We start from the raw sequence: 15,778 nt of genomic DNA, 5'->3' as shown, positions 1-15,778 counted from the left end.
ATTATATTTATGTGTTAGTTTATGTTTTTTTTTTCTATTTTATTAAATTTCATATAATACTTAAATGTAATAAATGCAATAATAAATGTATATCGAATTTATTAATACAATTTTTCTTATAATTTTTAAATTTTAAATTGAATCTAATTATTTAGTTGTTTATTTATTTAAATTATTAGTTTAATATTTAAAAGATAAATAAACATTTTAATTTTAATAATTAAATATTTCTCTTTTTCTTCTTATAAATCTAAATTTCTAAACCGTAAGATCTTCATGTTTTTTTTTATAAAACACATGTAATACATAGGTCTCACAACTAGTGTTGTATAACGAAAAATAAGAGATCAAGAAAAATATTTGTCATCATGATAGAGGTGCACAAAATAAAACAGTTTTTTTAACCAATAAAAAAAATGAATAGGTTTTTTTTCCTAGATGTTCCGACTAAAAATTGGTTGTTTTGAAGTGGTTTTTTTTCTTAAATTTGGAAGACCTGTTTTTGGATCAGTTTTTAACCGGAAAAAAAAGTGTTTTGTTGCTAGTAAACTTTGAGTAGAAAAACTGATCATTTGGTTGGAGGAAATTTTGAATAAAAAATAGCTTTTTATACCGGTTTAATCGAAACCGGAAAAACTGGTTCTTCCATATTGTAACTTTTATTGAAACTTTTATTCGCCTCAAGGCTTTTGTTATCTTAAACAATAGTATTTAGGTTATTAGGTATGGGCAACATGTTACTGCATGTTATCACACTCAAAAGTTTGTCACCTAACCATCCTAGTCATATGTGGTGTTATAACACCAAGTGTGAAAAAAGGCAATATCAAATAACATGTTATAACACCCTCTAATTTTCATGTCATCCTTTTTATTTTCTTTTTTGTTTGTTTGTTAAATAATTATAAAAACAAATATAAATTATAAAACACACTGTTTTAATAATAATTAATAATAATAATAACAACAAAAAAATAGATTATATAAGTTTAGGCTCCAAATGATATTTTTTTTGGAAATCAGATTTGTAAGACAAATTTGGCTAGGTGTTTAATTCATAAGAATGTGGAACTTATGGGGTCAAAATTGCCCAAATCGAAAACTTATTGTCTTCTGGTAAACCAGTTTGCACAAAGGGGATCGTAAGAAGCCAACATTCAAAACAACATCGTTTTCTTTTGTTACCACAGCAATGCCAGGTAACATAAAGTACAAAAACACGAATAGAGGCGGTGTTCCATGCTTGCAACGACGTTTTTTGGTATGCCACATTAGGATAACGTCGGTAGGTGTTGTCCATACCGGCCAGCCTTATATATGTTCTTATGTTCTTGGTATGCTAGTATTCTAGTAACATGGTATTTTTTGTTGATGAAATATTATGGTCCTGATTATCTTATTGTCAATGAAATGATTTCTATCTATTGAAATAGAATATTTATGTGAATGTGATTCCGCTTAATGATATTTCTATATCAAACCTTCAATATGAGAAAAAGTTATATTATGGTAAAAAGAAATCCATAACAAATTTTATAAAATGACTTTTTTGACTCATTTGACTTTGAGTCTTGTAACAAAGCCGCATTTTACTAATATCTTCCACATGGGTCATTCAAATATACTTTGCAATGCCACTAAGCAATAATTTTTTACCACCAAGTACTTCATCTTGCTGTATATAAAAGATTTGCAAATGTTTTATAGTGGCCCACCAGTTTCTTCTTCTGAAAACAGATGAATAATGATTAGTTGGTCCACCATTTGCAATATCTTAATATTTTACCGGTGTAAGTGTTTTAAAGAAAAAAATAAAATGAATAAAATCCAAATGTAGATTGTATTTTTTTGTATCAAAGTTCGAAAGAATTAAAAGGATTTTAGTTGTTGCCATAGTTAAGAAGTTTATTATCAAAAATCTTCCTATTTCCTCTTTCTTCTTAAATTTTACCTTTGTCCTTAAAATGACATGGGATTCGAGAACACAGAATTAGAGTGGGATGACTTTAAAAAGGGTATTTTTTGGATCAACAATAAAGATTGCCATATTTATTCCAAATATGTTATTATTGAGTGTACATGTGAGAGATAAAGTCAATAATAACATTTTAAATTTTCCATTTTATTTAGGTTATGATGTACAACTATGAATAACATTTTAAGATTAAGAGGAAATTAAACGGATCGTCTGTGTGGTTTGGGTTAACATACGTGTTTGATCCCTAACGTATTTTTTTTAACTCGGATCATCCCTATTATATGTTTTTTTGCATGTTTAGTCTCTACCATACCTAAAATGACTATGTTACCCTTACTAAAGTCTTTTTAATTAATTATACTATTATTGAAATTATTAAAAAAAATAACATGTCCCACCTCTTTTATCCGAAACCATTCTTTTTCTCTATCTTTTAGAAAATAACGTCATTGTCAATCATCGGAGAAGAAAAATTATTTGGTTATACCGATGATAGAGTAGCCAAGATGGCTTTGCGTGCTGAAACCTAGAGTGTCACCGGTGAAGACACAAAATCCCATAACCATGTCGGTCACTGGAGAAGACACATGTGTAAAAGAGGAGAACGATTCAAGATTTGGGGGTGAAGTGTTTACATTCACCAAGATTGAAAAAAAATCCCCTGAGATGATATAGGTATTCATTGGAGTAGATACCTTAAACCACACATCCGCCTCGTAGCTGGAATATAATAGATTTTGGGATTTCACGAAAACTATGATACGCAACTTTGATGGGAGGAAATCTTGTTTGATATCGTTGTTGGATGAAACGAGGTTACCGAAGAAGATGGAGGAGACGTTGGAGCTTACCATAGCAAGGAATTATATGAAAATATGAGGATTTTCATAAATCGATTTCTTTTAGTTTGTTTTGGCTGACTTGGATTTTTAGAGGTCTTGCCAAAGAAGATGAAAGAGCGCGTCAGAGTAGCTTGAATGGGAAAGAGTCGTCGGCGTTGCTATCGGAGTAGTAGCTTATTTGGATTTTCAAAAATCAATTATATGAATGGTCTTGTCGAAGGAGATGATAATACAAACTTCATCCGAGATAAAAACCAAAGGCGGCTAGCGGTTTCCGGTGAAAGAATAGTTAAGAAAGACTAAAAAGGAAAGTATATGTTTTTTTTAATGGAAAATCTCCTAAACTACACCTTAAATTCACTTATGTTCACGGCGGGACTTGAACCCTCAATCTCAAGGATGGACGACAACATCAGATATCACTAAACTAAAAATCCTTTGGTCACAAAGTATATGTGATGGAAAGAGAATGGGTGTGTGGGGAGTGAACCCCAATATGTAATATTAATAATTTCAATAAATGTATTAATTAATTAAAAATAAATTATTAACGGTTTGCATAGTTACTTTAGATATGTTATGTACCACATGTGCAGCAAAAACAAACGTATAATAAGAATCGTCCTAATTAAAATACGTTAGGAACCAAAAAGGTTATCGGCCAATTCAATTGGTTAATAGTTATAGAAAACTATAAACGTAGCTTTATTTGAATCGGCGGGATGCCGAGAAGCTAGACTCTGTAACAACATGCACCAATACCATACTTCCTCCGGCAAACTTCCAGCTCTTTTTGCCGCCTGCACACAACTTACCCACTTGAAGCTTTTGAAATCTCACCTTATCGTCCATGGTTTCTTTAAACAAGAGGCAGTTGTGGGAAATTTTCTTACACGATGCTTTGATCTGGATGATCCCCAATCAGCTCTATCAACCCTCTCCAGAATCAACCCGACCTTGTTCTTGCAGAATTTGACCATCAGGTGCTTACATGATCATAAATTGTACCAGAATGTTCTTTCTGTGTATAAATTTTGCCAGTCTTCTAGTTGCCCATCGGATAATTTTACCTTCCCCTTCGTCCTCAAGGCTTGTTCGGCCGTAAACGCTGTTCGGAATGGTAAGGAGATTCACTGCGTTATTGTGAGAACTGGGTTCGATCAAAATGTAGTTGTGCAGACAGCTTTAGTGGATTTTTACGCAAAAAATGGTGATATCAGTATTGCCCGCAAGTTGCATGATGAAATTACTCAACCAGATTTGGTCTCATGGAACGCATTGCTTTCTGGGTATTCTTTTCATGGACTTAATCACGAAGCTATCCATGTCTTTAACCGGATCAGACTTACAGATTTGAACCCTAATGTGAGCACTTTCGCTAGCTTAATTCCAGTGTGCTCTCGTTTGGATGATTTAAGGATAGGAAAGTCGCTCCATGGGCACGTTTTAAAATGTGGGTACTTCACACATGATTTCTTGATTCCTGCTTTCATTTCAATGTATGGCAACAATCAAGATTTATCCATTGCTAGAGGTATATTTGATTATACATCAAAAAAGAATGTTACCATGTGGAATGCCATGATCTCTGCCTACACACAAAACCAGAAATCTCATGATGCAATTGAGCTATTCGGAGAAATGACTCGTGATCATATCACACCTGATATGGTCACTTTTGTGTCTATAATCCCTTCTTCTGGAACTGATTATGGTGAGTCTCTTCATGCATATGTTATCAAATTAGGGTTACAAAACCAACCAGCTATTGCCACCACCATTTTGTCAATGTATGCAAAGTTTGGTCATCTGAATTCAGCTAAATTCCTCTTTAATCACATGAACTACAGAAACCTTTTGTCATGGAATGCTATGGTATCTGGGTATGTTTATAATGAGTGTTGGAATATGAGTTTAGCTGCATTTTGTGAAATGCAGGCTCATGGTGTTCATCCAGATGCAGTCTCTATAATAAACATTCTTTCTGCATGTTCTGGACTGGAAGCAACTCGTTTAGGTCAATCTGCTCATGCTTTTAGTCTTAAAACTGGGATTGATTCAAATCTCAACTTATCTAACACACTACTTGCTTTTTATACTGATTGTCACAAAATGAGCTATTCCTTTTGTGTATTTGAAAGAATGGATGTAAGAGATAACGTTTCATGGAATACACTAATATCAGGATGTGTACACAATGGAGAAGATGAAAATGCAATTCTCCTTCTTCGCCAAATGCAGAAAAAAGGTGTGAAATTTGATTTAGTCACCTTGATAAGTGTACTCCCTTGTTTCAAGAATCTTGAAAATTTGGTTCAAGGTATGGCTGTTCATGGCTGTGGTATAAAACTTGGTTATGCATCTGATGTTTCTTTAGCCAATGCACTTATCAGCATGTACATGAACTGTGGAGAACTCGATACAGGAAAGTTGATCTTTGATGAGATACCCAATAAGGATGTGATTTCATGGAATGCTCTGATAACTGGTTATCATCTTCACATGGTACATAAAGAGGGGATTTTGATGTTTGCTGGAATGATGAAGGATGGGGAAAACCCTAATCAGGTAACCTTATTAAATTTGTTGCCAATGTGTTATACACGAATGCAAGTGAAGTCAATTCATGCTTATGCAACTAGGAGATGGAGTATCATGCTTGAAACCTTGTTCATGGCTTCTCTCATATCTGTATATGGTCGATTTGGTGATGTAAGATCATGCAAATTTTTGTTTCAAATGGGAGAAAAAGGGGATATTTCAATCTGGAATGCTATTTTAGCTGCTCATGTGGAATCAAATCATGCCATGATGGCTGTCTCTTTGTTCTCCAGTTTGCTTAGAGTGAAAATACAACCTGATTATATAACTATTTTGAGCTTAACTTCAGCTTGTGCTCAGATAAACCATACCAACCTTACAAACTGTGTAATGGGTTATGTTTTAAAAAAGGGGATCGACAAGTATGTAGCTGTAAGCAATGCGTTTATTGACTTGCATGCTAAATCTGGGAACATATCGTATGCAGAGAATGTGTTTGATGAAATGCTTGTTAGAGATATCATCTCTTGGAATACCATGATTCATGGATACGGGTTACATGGTAATGGTGAAGCTGCATTTGCTTTATTCACACAAATGAGAGATTCGGGTTTCAAACCTGATGAAGCGACATACATTAATATCTTGTCTGCTTGTAGTCATGCTGGATTAGTTGATGAAGGATGGATGGTGTTTAAATTGATGCTAAAAGATGATGAAATTTCACCACGGATGGATCACTATGGTTGTATGGTGGATTTGTTGGGTAGAACAGGAGAAGTGAAAAAGGCTTATGATGTTGTGAGGAGGTTGCCATTTGAGGCTTCTGTAAGCATGTTGGAGTCTTTATTGGGTTCTTGTTTGAATCATGGAGAGATTGAAATCGGGGAGGAAATAGGGAGACTGATTCTCGAAAGGGATCCAGAGAATTCGGGAGTGTATGTGATGCTTTATAATGTGTATGCAGGAAGTGGGAGGTGGAGTGAGGGTAATAAAGTTAGGTCTTGTATTGAAGCAAAGAATTTGAGGAAGTTGCCAGGATTTAGTTTAGTGTAATTGGTGGGTGTTAGAAGTAGTAGTTGAGGGCAATGATCCTCATAAGGAAGGAGACAATATAGAGGCGAGATGGTTAAAGTGGAGGGTCCCATTGAAACTGAAGGGGAAATTCTACACGTGGCAATCAGGCCAGCTATGTTGTATGGATCTGAATGTTTGCATGAGAGGAAGATGCCATGGTGGACATGTGGCAGAACAATATTGGACAAGATACAAAATGTGAAAGTGGCAATCAAAAATAAGTTGGGAGTGACATCAATCACCAAATATTGAGGAAAAGATAAGGTGGTTTGGGGCTTTGGGACTACATCGCACAGGCCACCCGTTGGAATCGAACTCAGTGATAGGCTAAGCCGTCTCTTTCCATTAACTTTAACCAATTATTAAAAAGCCCGCCTGGTGGTTAACATTTTGAAAAAGCTTCTTTGAGAATTTTAATAGTTCTATTTATCTAAAATTCCCTTTATTTAGTTTGTTATTTCTTAAGCATACGTCATATTTCAAAGAAACTAAGATTAAACCATCTATCTATAATCGCTATGAATTTAATATTTGATAAATAAGAAATTATTAAATATTTATCAAATAAATGGACTAGTAAATAATAATAAAGAATGGACAGTCAAATATAGTTAGGATGGTAAAATGAAATAATATTATTGCATAAGAGAGAGGTAAAGTTAAATGCAGAAAAAAAAAAAAAAAAAAAAAAAAAAAAAAAAAAAGGTAAAATAAGCACTTATAAGTTATAAATATAGATGGCTAATAGAAAAAAGGTAAAACAAGTCATATTTTCCAATAGTAACAACCTATATATCGGTTATTTTAAAATAGTGATGAGCTCTAAATAAAACTTGCATATTATATTATCTTCCATACGGCTCGTATGATGCTATAGATAAATATGATGCTATAATGCACAAATAGATGAAAATATATTGTTACTTCATGCACTTATAACCAATCTCAGTACATAAATTATACTGTTGTTTTTTGCAGTTATAACCATTTATGGAAGTATATTGCTATTTATTGCATCTATAGAAGTATATTACTATTTCTTCATTTTATATACATACATACTTGCATAAAACCATTACAAGTAACTAATTTAGAGCTATATTAGATGCAACTGAATGCAATGTACTTTCATTATATCATCTTTAATTTCACAAATCGGTCCTAATAACAAACAGGATGAGAAAAGGAGGTTTTATTTCAATGATCTTCAACATAATTCCAATACATCAAACACCCACAAACAACTTATCTATATCAAAGTTCTGATTTTACACCACAATAATAACCAAAACCAAAACCCAAACCCCCAATTCTTCCTACCTTTCCAACTTTTAAGAACACCAATAGTTGTTGTACTACCAACTTCTACTACATAAACCCAACTTATCTATCAATCAAACTCCTCTCACAAAAAAAAAAAAAAACTCCAATCAACATCCTCAAAACATATTCTCATCCAGCTGTTGAAGACGACCCACCCGAAGCAGCCGGTGCCGGCTGTTTGGCCACATAAATCTGTTTCACTTTTGTTGAAGGCGGAAAGCTTTTCTCCGGCCCCATGGATTGGTACCTTCCATGGAATATACCAGTCCTACGATGGGGGGACCACTGTGGCCCCGGTCCTGGTCCCGGTCCCCCCATTGATTTGGTTTTAGGAGACATCCCTCCTCCTCCACCACCCCTTTGATACCCATAACCATGATGATTATGATGATGATGATTGTTATTATTGTTATTATACTGTTGAGAAGAAGACAAATTCTTATTACCCTGTTGATGATGGTGTTGTTGATTCTTGAAAGCATTTGTAGTTTCACCACCTACATCAACAGTCTTTGTGGTGGTACCGGTCACCAGAGCAGCAGATGTAGTGGAAATGGACGGCCCAGATGAGTCCACCACCAACCCAAGTTCATCAGGGAACGATGGAGTTGAGGTTTGAGGTTCCGAAAATCTATTGGGAGGAAACGTTGACTGGTCAACAGGGTGTCCTACATGGCTGCTGAACTGTGAAGGTCCAGTCATAGCTTCCGGTGGCTGTTGTTGTAAAGGTAGTGACATTGGAACTGCATGAGGTACATGGGACCACCGCGGCATATCTGGTGCAGCCTGTTTTTTACATATTTAATCGAATTTTGTCACTTTGAAACATACAAAAAAAAAAAAACAATGAATAAAAATTTTGAAAAATGATTTAAGATGAACAAAATTTTACCTGAAATGGAGGGACATCAAACATTGTCAAAGGGGAGCCCATGGGCAATAACGGAGAGCCAGGGGCAAGATGTCGTTGTCCAGAAACCATCATGTCTTCTTCACCTCTAGAAACAGAAACAGAAGATGTTGTGGGATCATGCTTCCAGTCTGGTTGTTTCCCAGATGGAATATAAGTGGCACCCATAAAGCTCAACCCGACCTGCCCGAACTGCCCGACCGGAGCGTAATGGTTGTACACCACCATATGTGGTGGGGCTTGCACGCCCGGGGAACCGATGAAGGGACCCGTGAATCCAGCTGGTGGTCCGTAAAACGAGTCCATTCCAGAATGGTTTTGCCAGGGTGGCGGCATGTGTCTTGGATTTGATCCGGAATTTGTAGTTTTTTGGGATTGGGGTTGGGTCCCACCGGATTCGTCATGTGGGCCGAAAGCAAAAACGGGCCCAGTCATCATGGGATGAGGATGATGTGGAGGAGGAGGATGATGATGGTTCATCTCGTAGAATGGAAAGTGAGAAGGTGTGGGACCATGGAAATGAGAAAGCATTTGGGCGGTTGATGAGCTTTGAGGACTAGGCAATGGTGGCCATAGAGATGATATTGGTGGAGTTTCAACAGAGAGATCAGCAGGAAGCGATACACTTAGAGATTCTTCAGGTTTAGATTGGCCTCCAGATTGTTGATCTGCAAACCACATTTTAAATTAATAACTAAAATAATAAAGAAAAACAATAAACTCGACATTACCATTTGAAACTGAGACGGGTCCGGTTTCGGGTCCCACCCCATTGCCAACGATCTCATCTCTATCAATGGCAGCAACAGCTTCAACTTCAGCCTCAGAATCTTCTTTTTTAAAGAATATATTGCAATCATTTTCGGTTTTTGAAATGTTTTGAGTCATGTCAGGACGAAAAGACCCCGGAGCCCCAATCACATGCGACACAACACGGCTACTAGGAGGGAGTATTGTAGGTGAGGTAACTGCCCCTGTTAATTATAGCTTCGCTTTATTAATTTGAGATATAATGTAATGTTTAAAAATTTAAAATAAAAAAATAAGCTTACCAAACTGAATTTTTTCACCAGCAAGCAGAGAGTTGATTGGGCTTGAAGATGATGAAATTGATTTTCCTTTTGTCAAGATTGATGAGGATGGTAAGATGGGTTCAGTAACCAAGGTGGTGGTATTGGTATTGGTATTAGTATTGGTATGATCGCCTATAGATGTTACATGTGTTGTATTGAACCTTGCAGGCTTCATAGCCTCGTCAAGTTGAGTTTGAGTCAATGGAATAACCTGTATGTATGTTGTATTAAAATTAGTTCGACATTTCACAAGAAATTAAAAAATTAAAAACTGTTCACCTGCGTATCCATTCGTGCATTACCCCAGTCACCCAAAGATGTTTGAACATCGTCAACAGCCTTATTTTCAGTCTCAAACATGCGACTTGAACTACTATCTTCCACAATACCAGATCCTCTTTGTGGAGTCCTATAAAGTAATGTATATAGTTAACTAAATTTATTATAACAAATAATTAAAATACTATTTTTTCCATTTGATATAAGAAAATATAATACTTGTTAGTATCCACAGCAGGAGTGCCAATTGGAGCCAATGGTTGAGATTGAGAAGACACTGTTGAAAAGTCAGCCGAAGGTTCCTTCTTTGATGCTTCACCAACCAATGAAACAGAGATTTTATTTGAGCCTTGAACAGAAGGACGTGTCTTTCGTGGTTGCTGATAATTTTTTTTTTAATAAAATAATGTTAATTGTCAAACACTCAAACTAAACATAAAGAGAACAAAACTGAGTGTAGAATAAATAAAAAGTAATAACCTTTGCGACACGTGATTTTGCCTTGATTTCTTTTTCTCTCTGTTCACGTCGATCATTCAACATCTGTCGTTTTGATCTGACCTCAATGAAGTCATCTTCATCACTTGGACATTCGATCCCTGGTTGCTTGAACACACGTACAACACCGCTTTGCAATGGTGCATCAGATCCATCAACCTCTTCTTCTAGAATGTTCATGTTCCTCTTTAAGTTACCACCTTCACTTGACTGGGTCTTGGGTGGTGTTAATCTTGCAGTTTCTTTCATCTCATGAGAACCCGACCCATCAGGTACAACCCGCTTCAATGACTTAACAGGCACCATATGACGCCTATACCCGCTTCTAGAAGCTCCCATATGTTTGAACTTGTCATCAAAATTAGAAGAACCAATGCCAGGTGTCTGTTTTCTATCGGAATTTTCACGGACTCGAAACTCGGTTCGTTGAATTGGCCGTCGGTTTTTCCGGTATTCGTTAACAGGAGAAGGGTCGTACCCATGAAAAGATCTTGACCCGGAATTTTTCGGGGGGTATGTTGGTCTTTTACCCTTGTTAGGACCTGGAGCCTTTGACAAGGGCACATCTTTTTGAGAAGATTTGTTATTATCAGGAGTGCCATGTAGCTTCTCTTCGGTTTGTGTAACTGGTTTGGATGCAATTCCAGTCAACCCCCTTGACCAATTCTCATGATTGTCTTTTTTCATGGTTTCTTGAGAGAACTGGTTAGGTAAAGCTCCAGAATTTGAAGTCTGATTCATGTTGAAATGGGTTTGGTGAATGTTTGATTGTGAAGTTATTGGAAGAATTCCCTGTGAAACAGGAGATGTGTATCTTAGTTGACCAAATTGGAAAAGAGGAGGTTGTGATTGGTGGTGTAGGTGGCCCATTGATGAACCAACAGGTGGATGAAGATGAAGAGGCATCTGTATCGATCCAATCTGTATGGCTGGAACAGGAGATGGTATTAAAGAAGGCCCAGAAAACAACCCAAACTGGAGTTTGACTGGTAAATCTGTCTGAATTGGTACAGAAGGTAATGCATGTGTAGTGGTAGAAGAATCTGATGTCGCATTTTGAGGCTGGACAACTGATTCATTAATCACTGAATTGACTGAATCAACTGCATCTTGTTTTTCTTCTGGTGTCTCAATTGTATTCACATCCGTTTCATCACCTGGGATTCTAACTTCAACACCTTCATTGAATCCCAAGACTAAATTTTCCATCACATTATTCGAGTTTTTCTCTTCAAGACCCATGTGCTGAAATTCCTGTGTCAGGTTTATATTCTCATCGTTTCCTTCATGAACTTCATCTTCTTCACCATACCCATCATCATCTTCATCATACTCTTCTTGTTCCTGCATCTCATCTTGATTCTCAAGACTCCATTCCTCATCATCATCACCTGCTGCCATTGTAGTCACTTCTCTAACTTCTCCAGGTTCATCATTTGCATCATGTTCAGGGGTCTCATTTCCATCACCTCCAGTTGGGATAACAGAAGAATCATCCAGCTCATCATGAGAGAGATGTGTTGGGGAGCTAGGTGGACTTGAGACTGAAAGAGATGATTGTGAGTCACATCTTAGTGTGTCATTCTTTTCCAACTTCTGTGCCATGATTTCTTGTTGAACATCAACAAGATCAGATTGTTCAAGCTTGTCTTGAACACCACCATAACTCCCCCCTGTTCTTGCAGTTGATTCCAGAGAACTTGAAGGAGCAGAAAGTTCATTCTCCCCTCTCACTGAAGATTTAGGAATAGATGATAAGGATGGAGGGGGAAGAACACGAGGCTGCTTCATGGAATATCTTGACCTTCCATATGGATAAAGCTTATCTGACTCTGAATTATTCATATACAACCTATTTCCACGAGAATGCCCCTGTCCATGTCCCCAGACTTCACCAACATTGTCATAAAATTCTGACTCGATATCTCTGGTTCTTCCATAAGAATCTCCATCCCCGAAAGAATTCCATCTGTGATCATGAGGGAATCCATCAGTATCAGGATCTTGAATTCCTCCTCTGAAAGGAGACCTTGATGACATGTATCCACCTCCTGAATAAAAGTCTTTTCTGGGAAAAGATCTCCCACCAATGGGTGCTTCTCGCCTGGGACTATGATGACCATTTTCTTGATCATTGAGTAAGAAAGATGAGTTGCTTCCAACTTCAAATGCATCACGTTTCCATGGATTAACAGGCTTTCCTCTTTCCACAAAGCTAGATGAAACTTCTCTAGAAAACTGAGGCCTGTCAAAGGGTCTGTCAATTGCAGATGAATCAGAGCTTGCTGAAGTTGTAATTCTCTCCACCATTCTCTGACTAACTTCCCAGTTATCAAGATCTGAATCCATAGATGCATCACTGTCTTTTCCACCAGCTGGAACTTCATCATCTCCACCACTCTTTCCAACCTCAGCTTCCCTCTTTGCGATTTTAGCTTCCAATTCTAGAAGCTTCTGTTTGGCAGCTTGTTTCCTTCTCTCTTCCTCAAGAAGCATCCTTCTTTTCTCTTCTTCACGAGCAACCCTTTGCTCTTCAGCTTTCTGAATGGCTTCTAACCTCTCTTGTTCTGCTCTCCATGCAGCTTCACGAGCTTCTTCTTCCATTCTTCTTCGTCTTTCTTCTTCCTCTATGATTACCCTTCGTTTCTCTTCATCTTCTCTACGTGCTTGCTCTAAAGCTCTTTCTTGTTCTTCAACAACCCTCTGTCGTTCCATCTCTTGCATCTTTTGAACTCTTTCAAGTTCAGCCTCAAAAGACTCCCTAACAGGATCATGAAAATCTGTCTGTTTAATCACCTCCTTCTTTCTTTTAACCACTCCAACTAGGTTTCCAGTAAATGGGTCTCTTTCATCATAAACACTCGAACTGAAGTCTTTTTGATAAGGGTCGTCTAGGTAATTTCGCTCACTCTTTGAAAAAGAAGACTTCTCCCTACCATAATTTGACCCTGCAGCATTCTGGTATCTAGGGGATTCTACAGAGTGATTCCAGTGGCGTTGTCCCCCTTGTCTCCCTTGCCCTGTATCCCTTCTCACATAGTTTCCTGAAACCACACCATGGTGAGCATTGTCTCCCAAAGCTGGCGTGTATTTACTGTTGTTATAACTATCTGGCACAGTGACATTGTTTCTGTTACTTATAACTTGAGGAACAGTAGATCTATCATCATGAACAGAAGAGCTCCTCCAAGAATTGTTTTCCCTGTCTTCCCTACTATGCATATTTGTCTCTCTCCGGTAAGGATCAGGTTTAAGGACCTCAGAAGTGGGACCCTTTGCTATGTTACCCATGTGCTGACCACGCCTTTCGGATAGATTATTAGGTGGCTTATGTGGCAAAATGCTGCTCCTAGGCACATCAAAATCTTTATCCCAATATGTTTCACTTTTGGGAAACTCCTGATCTCTGCCACTCCTTCCTGCAAACCCATAACCTGTATCTCGCTCATCATCAGCCCAATCAGACCTTGGATTCAACCGTATAAGTGGTAGAGGGTCCTCTTGCTTCTGAGCATGATCCGGGCGTGCACTGTTTGATCTTCTTGGACTTTGCCCACCGTTTTCATTCATGCCATTTGCAATGCGATGGGAAGATTGGATATGAGCAGGTGAACTGAAACGAGAATTGTTTCTTAGATCATTGGATGACTCCTCACTAACTAACTGTTTCAGCTTTTGGAAAGATCCTTCCTTCTGTTTTTGTGCAGGACCTGATGAGGAAGGCAAAGCAGCCCGTAAAGATGGAAAATCTTCTCCTCTCAACACCATAGCTTTCTCTAGAGTAGGCATGTTTGGATGATGAGCTGATGATGTATCTCCATGGCCAAGTCCACCACCAAACCTAGCTGAAGGAGGCATATAAGTGCCACTTCCCTTGGTAGCTGCTGCACCTTCAGTATAATTCACACTCTCTGAAGCCAGAGTATCACCACCAACTTCCTTCTCCTGCAAAGCAACATTTCCAGGTTTGGTCCAGCCCATACCTGAAGAAGTTGGTCTTGAACCACTACCTGAACCAGCACCACCAGCCACCCCTCCCCCTGCCCCTGATGAATCAATTTTCTCATATTCTTTTCTCAGTGAAGGCAAGTTCAAGGGGGGTGGAACAGATAACTTCGGGACAGCCTTCTGCAGAGGACGGTTTCTTGATAGAACAACCATCCCACCACCGCTACTAGCATGCCCACCAGGTCGGGCACGGTTTGTCCCAACACCCGGTCCATAAGAGCCACTATGAGGTGGATAATTATGATGAGAAGGCTGCCCATATAACTTATTCAAATTTACAGACACAAACTTGGATCCAGAACCGCCATGGTTGTTGGCCATAATCGAAGAATCCAACCCGCAAACCTTGTTCTCAATCCGCAACAACGCATCAAAACCCTAGCCCTAGGTTTCTCTCTCCTCCACAAATATCAGGTGTGTACACACGCAGGCTCTGTTCAGCAGATCTCACAGTGAACGCGAATAGAAAAACCAAACCTTCGAACGCCCTCTCAGCCTATCTGAGAATGAATAAAAACACTGTGATCGAGACGAAAATTGATAAAATATACTTAATAAATGCACACGATATATAGATCAATCAGTGAGTCCTGTCCATGATTAGGGCTTCAAATGTTGTGAAATTTGATCGGGAAACACGATCAAGTTGACAGAGTATAAGATGGAATAAGTTACCTCCGACGATGTAATACGGCGGATAGCGATGGTGATTTGCGCCGGTGGTAGATAAAAAGACGTCACAGAAGCCCTACAACCGCTCTAGTCAGGGCGAGGGCGAAGGAGAGTTGATTTTTTGTTTTAAGATTTGGGGAGAGGAGATGAAAGTGTACAATTTGATGGAAACCTATTTTGGTCGGTGTGTTTTTTAGTTTTACAGAAAGTTACATAAATCATCCCTTCACATATCATTTATTAACAATTTAGGTATCACAAAATTTGAAAACTAAAAGGCAGTCCTTTAAGTAATCTTACATACCAAAAGAATTTCTTCCTTGACAAACATAAGCAAAAACGGTGTTATAGCCCTTCATTTGCAGCCGACTTCACGATTAGGGGAAATTTTATAGTTTTTACTTGTTTTTTTATGTCTTCTCTTGTTTTATTTTGTATTTTCTTTATTATAAAGTGTCACACTACCACGTTAGAAGTTAGAACCTCTCTCCATATAAGGGCTTAAGCTATTAAATCTTCATGGAAAAAAAGTCTGAAGTCATCAAAGAGATACATAGTGATTTATCTTTCATACAAG

General features: G+C 37.8%; 2 protein-coding genes across 3 annotated transcripts; one reads left to right on the top strand and one right to left on the bottom strand.

Annotated features, from left to right (window-relative positions):
* The first annotated feature begins 3,570 nt into the window (after positions 1 to 3,570).
* Positions 3,571 to 6,417, top strand: LOC111876644 (putative pentatricopeptide repeat-containing protein At3g05240). Its single transcript, XM_023873192.1, has one exon. It carries the CDS (start codon positions 3,571 to 3,573, stop codon positions 6,415 to 6,417), a length of 2,847 nt encoding a protein of 948 aa, XP_023728960.1.
* Positions 6,418 to 7,615: 1,198 nt separating this feature from the next.
* LOC111876718 (uncharacterized) lies at positions 7,616 to 15,372 on the bottom strand. 2 transcript variants are annotated; one of them, XM_023873293.3, is made up of 8 exons: positions 15,205 to 15,372; positions 10,504 to 15,029; positions 10,243 to 10,403; positions 10,024 to 10,153; positions 9,724 to 9,955; positions 9,403 to 9,645; positions 8,654 to 9,339; positions 7,616 to 8,547 (listed from the first exon to the last, which is right to left on the bottom strand). In XM_023873293.3, the coding sequence occupies exons 2-8, from the start codon at positions 14,848 to 14,850 to the stop codon at positions 7,891 to 7,893; spliced, it is 6,456 nt and encodes a 2,151-aa protein (XP_023729061.1). In that variant the 5' UTR covers positions 14,851 to 15,029; positions 15,205 to 15,372; the 3' UTR covers positions 7,616 to 7,890. The 2 variants fall into 2 exon arrangements, with proteins under 2 accessions (XP_023729061.1, XP_023729062.1); XM_023873294.3 differs by having other exon boundaries at positions 10,504 to 15,025.
* Positions 15,373 to 15,778: the final 406 nt, after the last annotated feature.

The sequence above is a fragment of the Lactuca sativa genome, chromosome 2 (assembly GCF_002870075.4).
Source record: "Lactuca sativa cultivar Salinas chromosome 2, Lsat_Salinas_v11, whole genome shotgun sequence".
Taxonomy (NCBI): Eukaryota; Viridiplantae; Streptophyta; class Magnoliopsida; order Asterales; family Asteraceae; genus Lactuca; species Lactuca sativa.
This window is presented reverse-complemented; position numbering and strand designations above follow the sequence as displayed.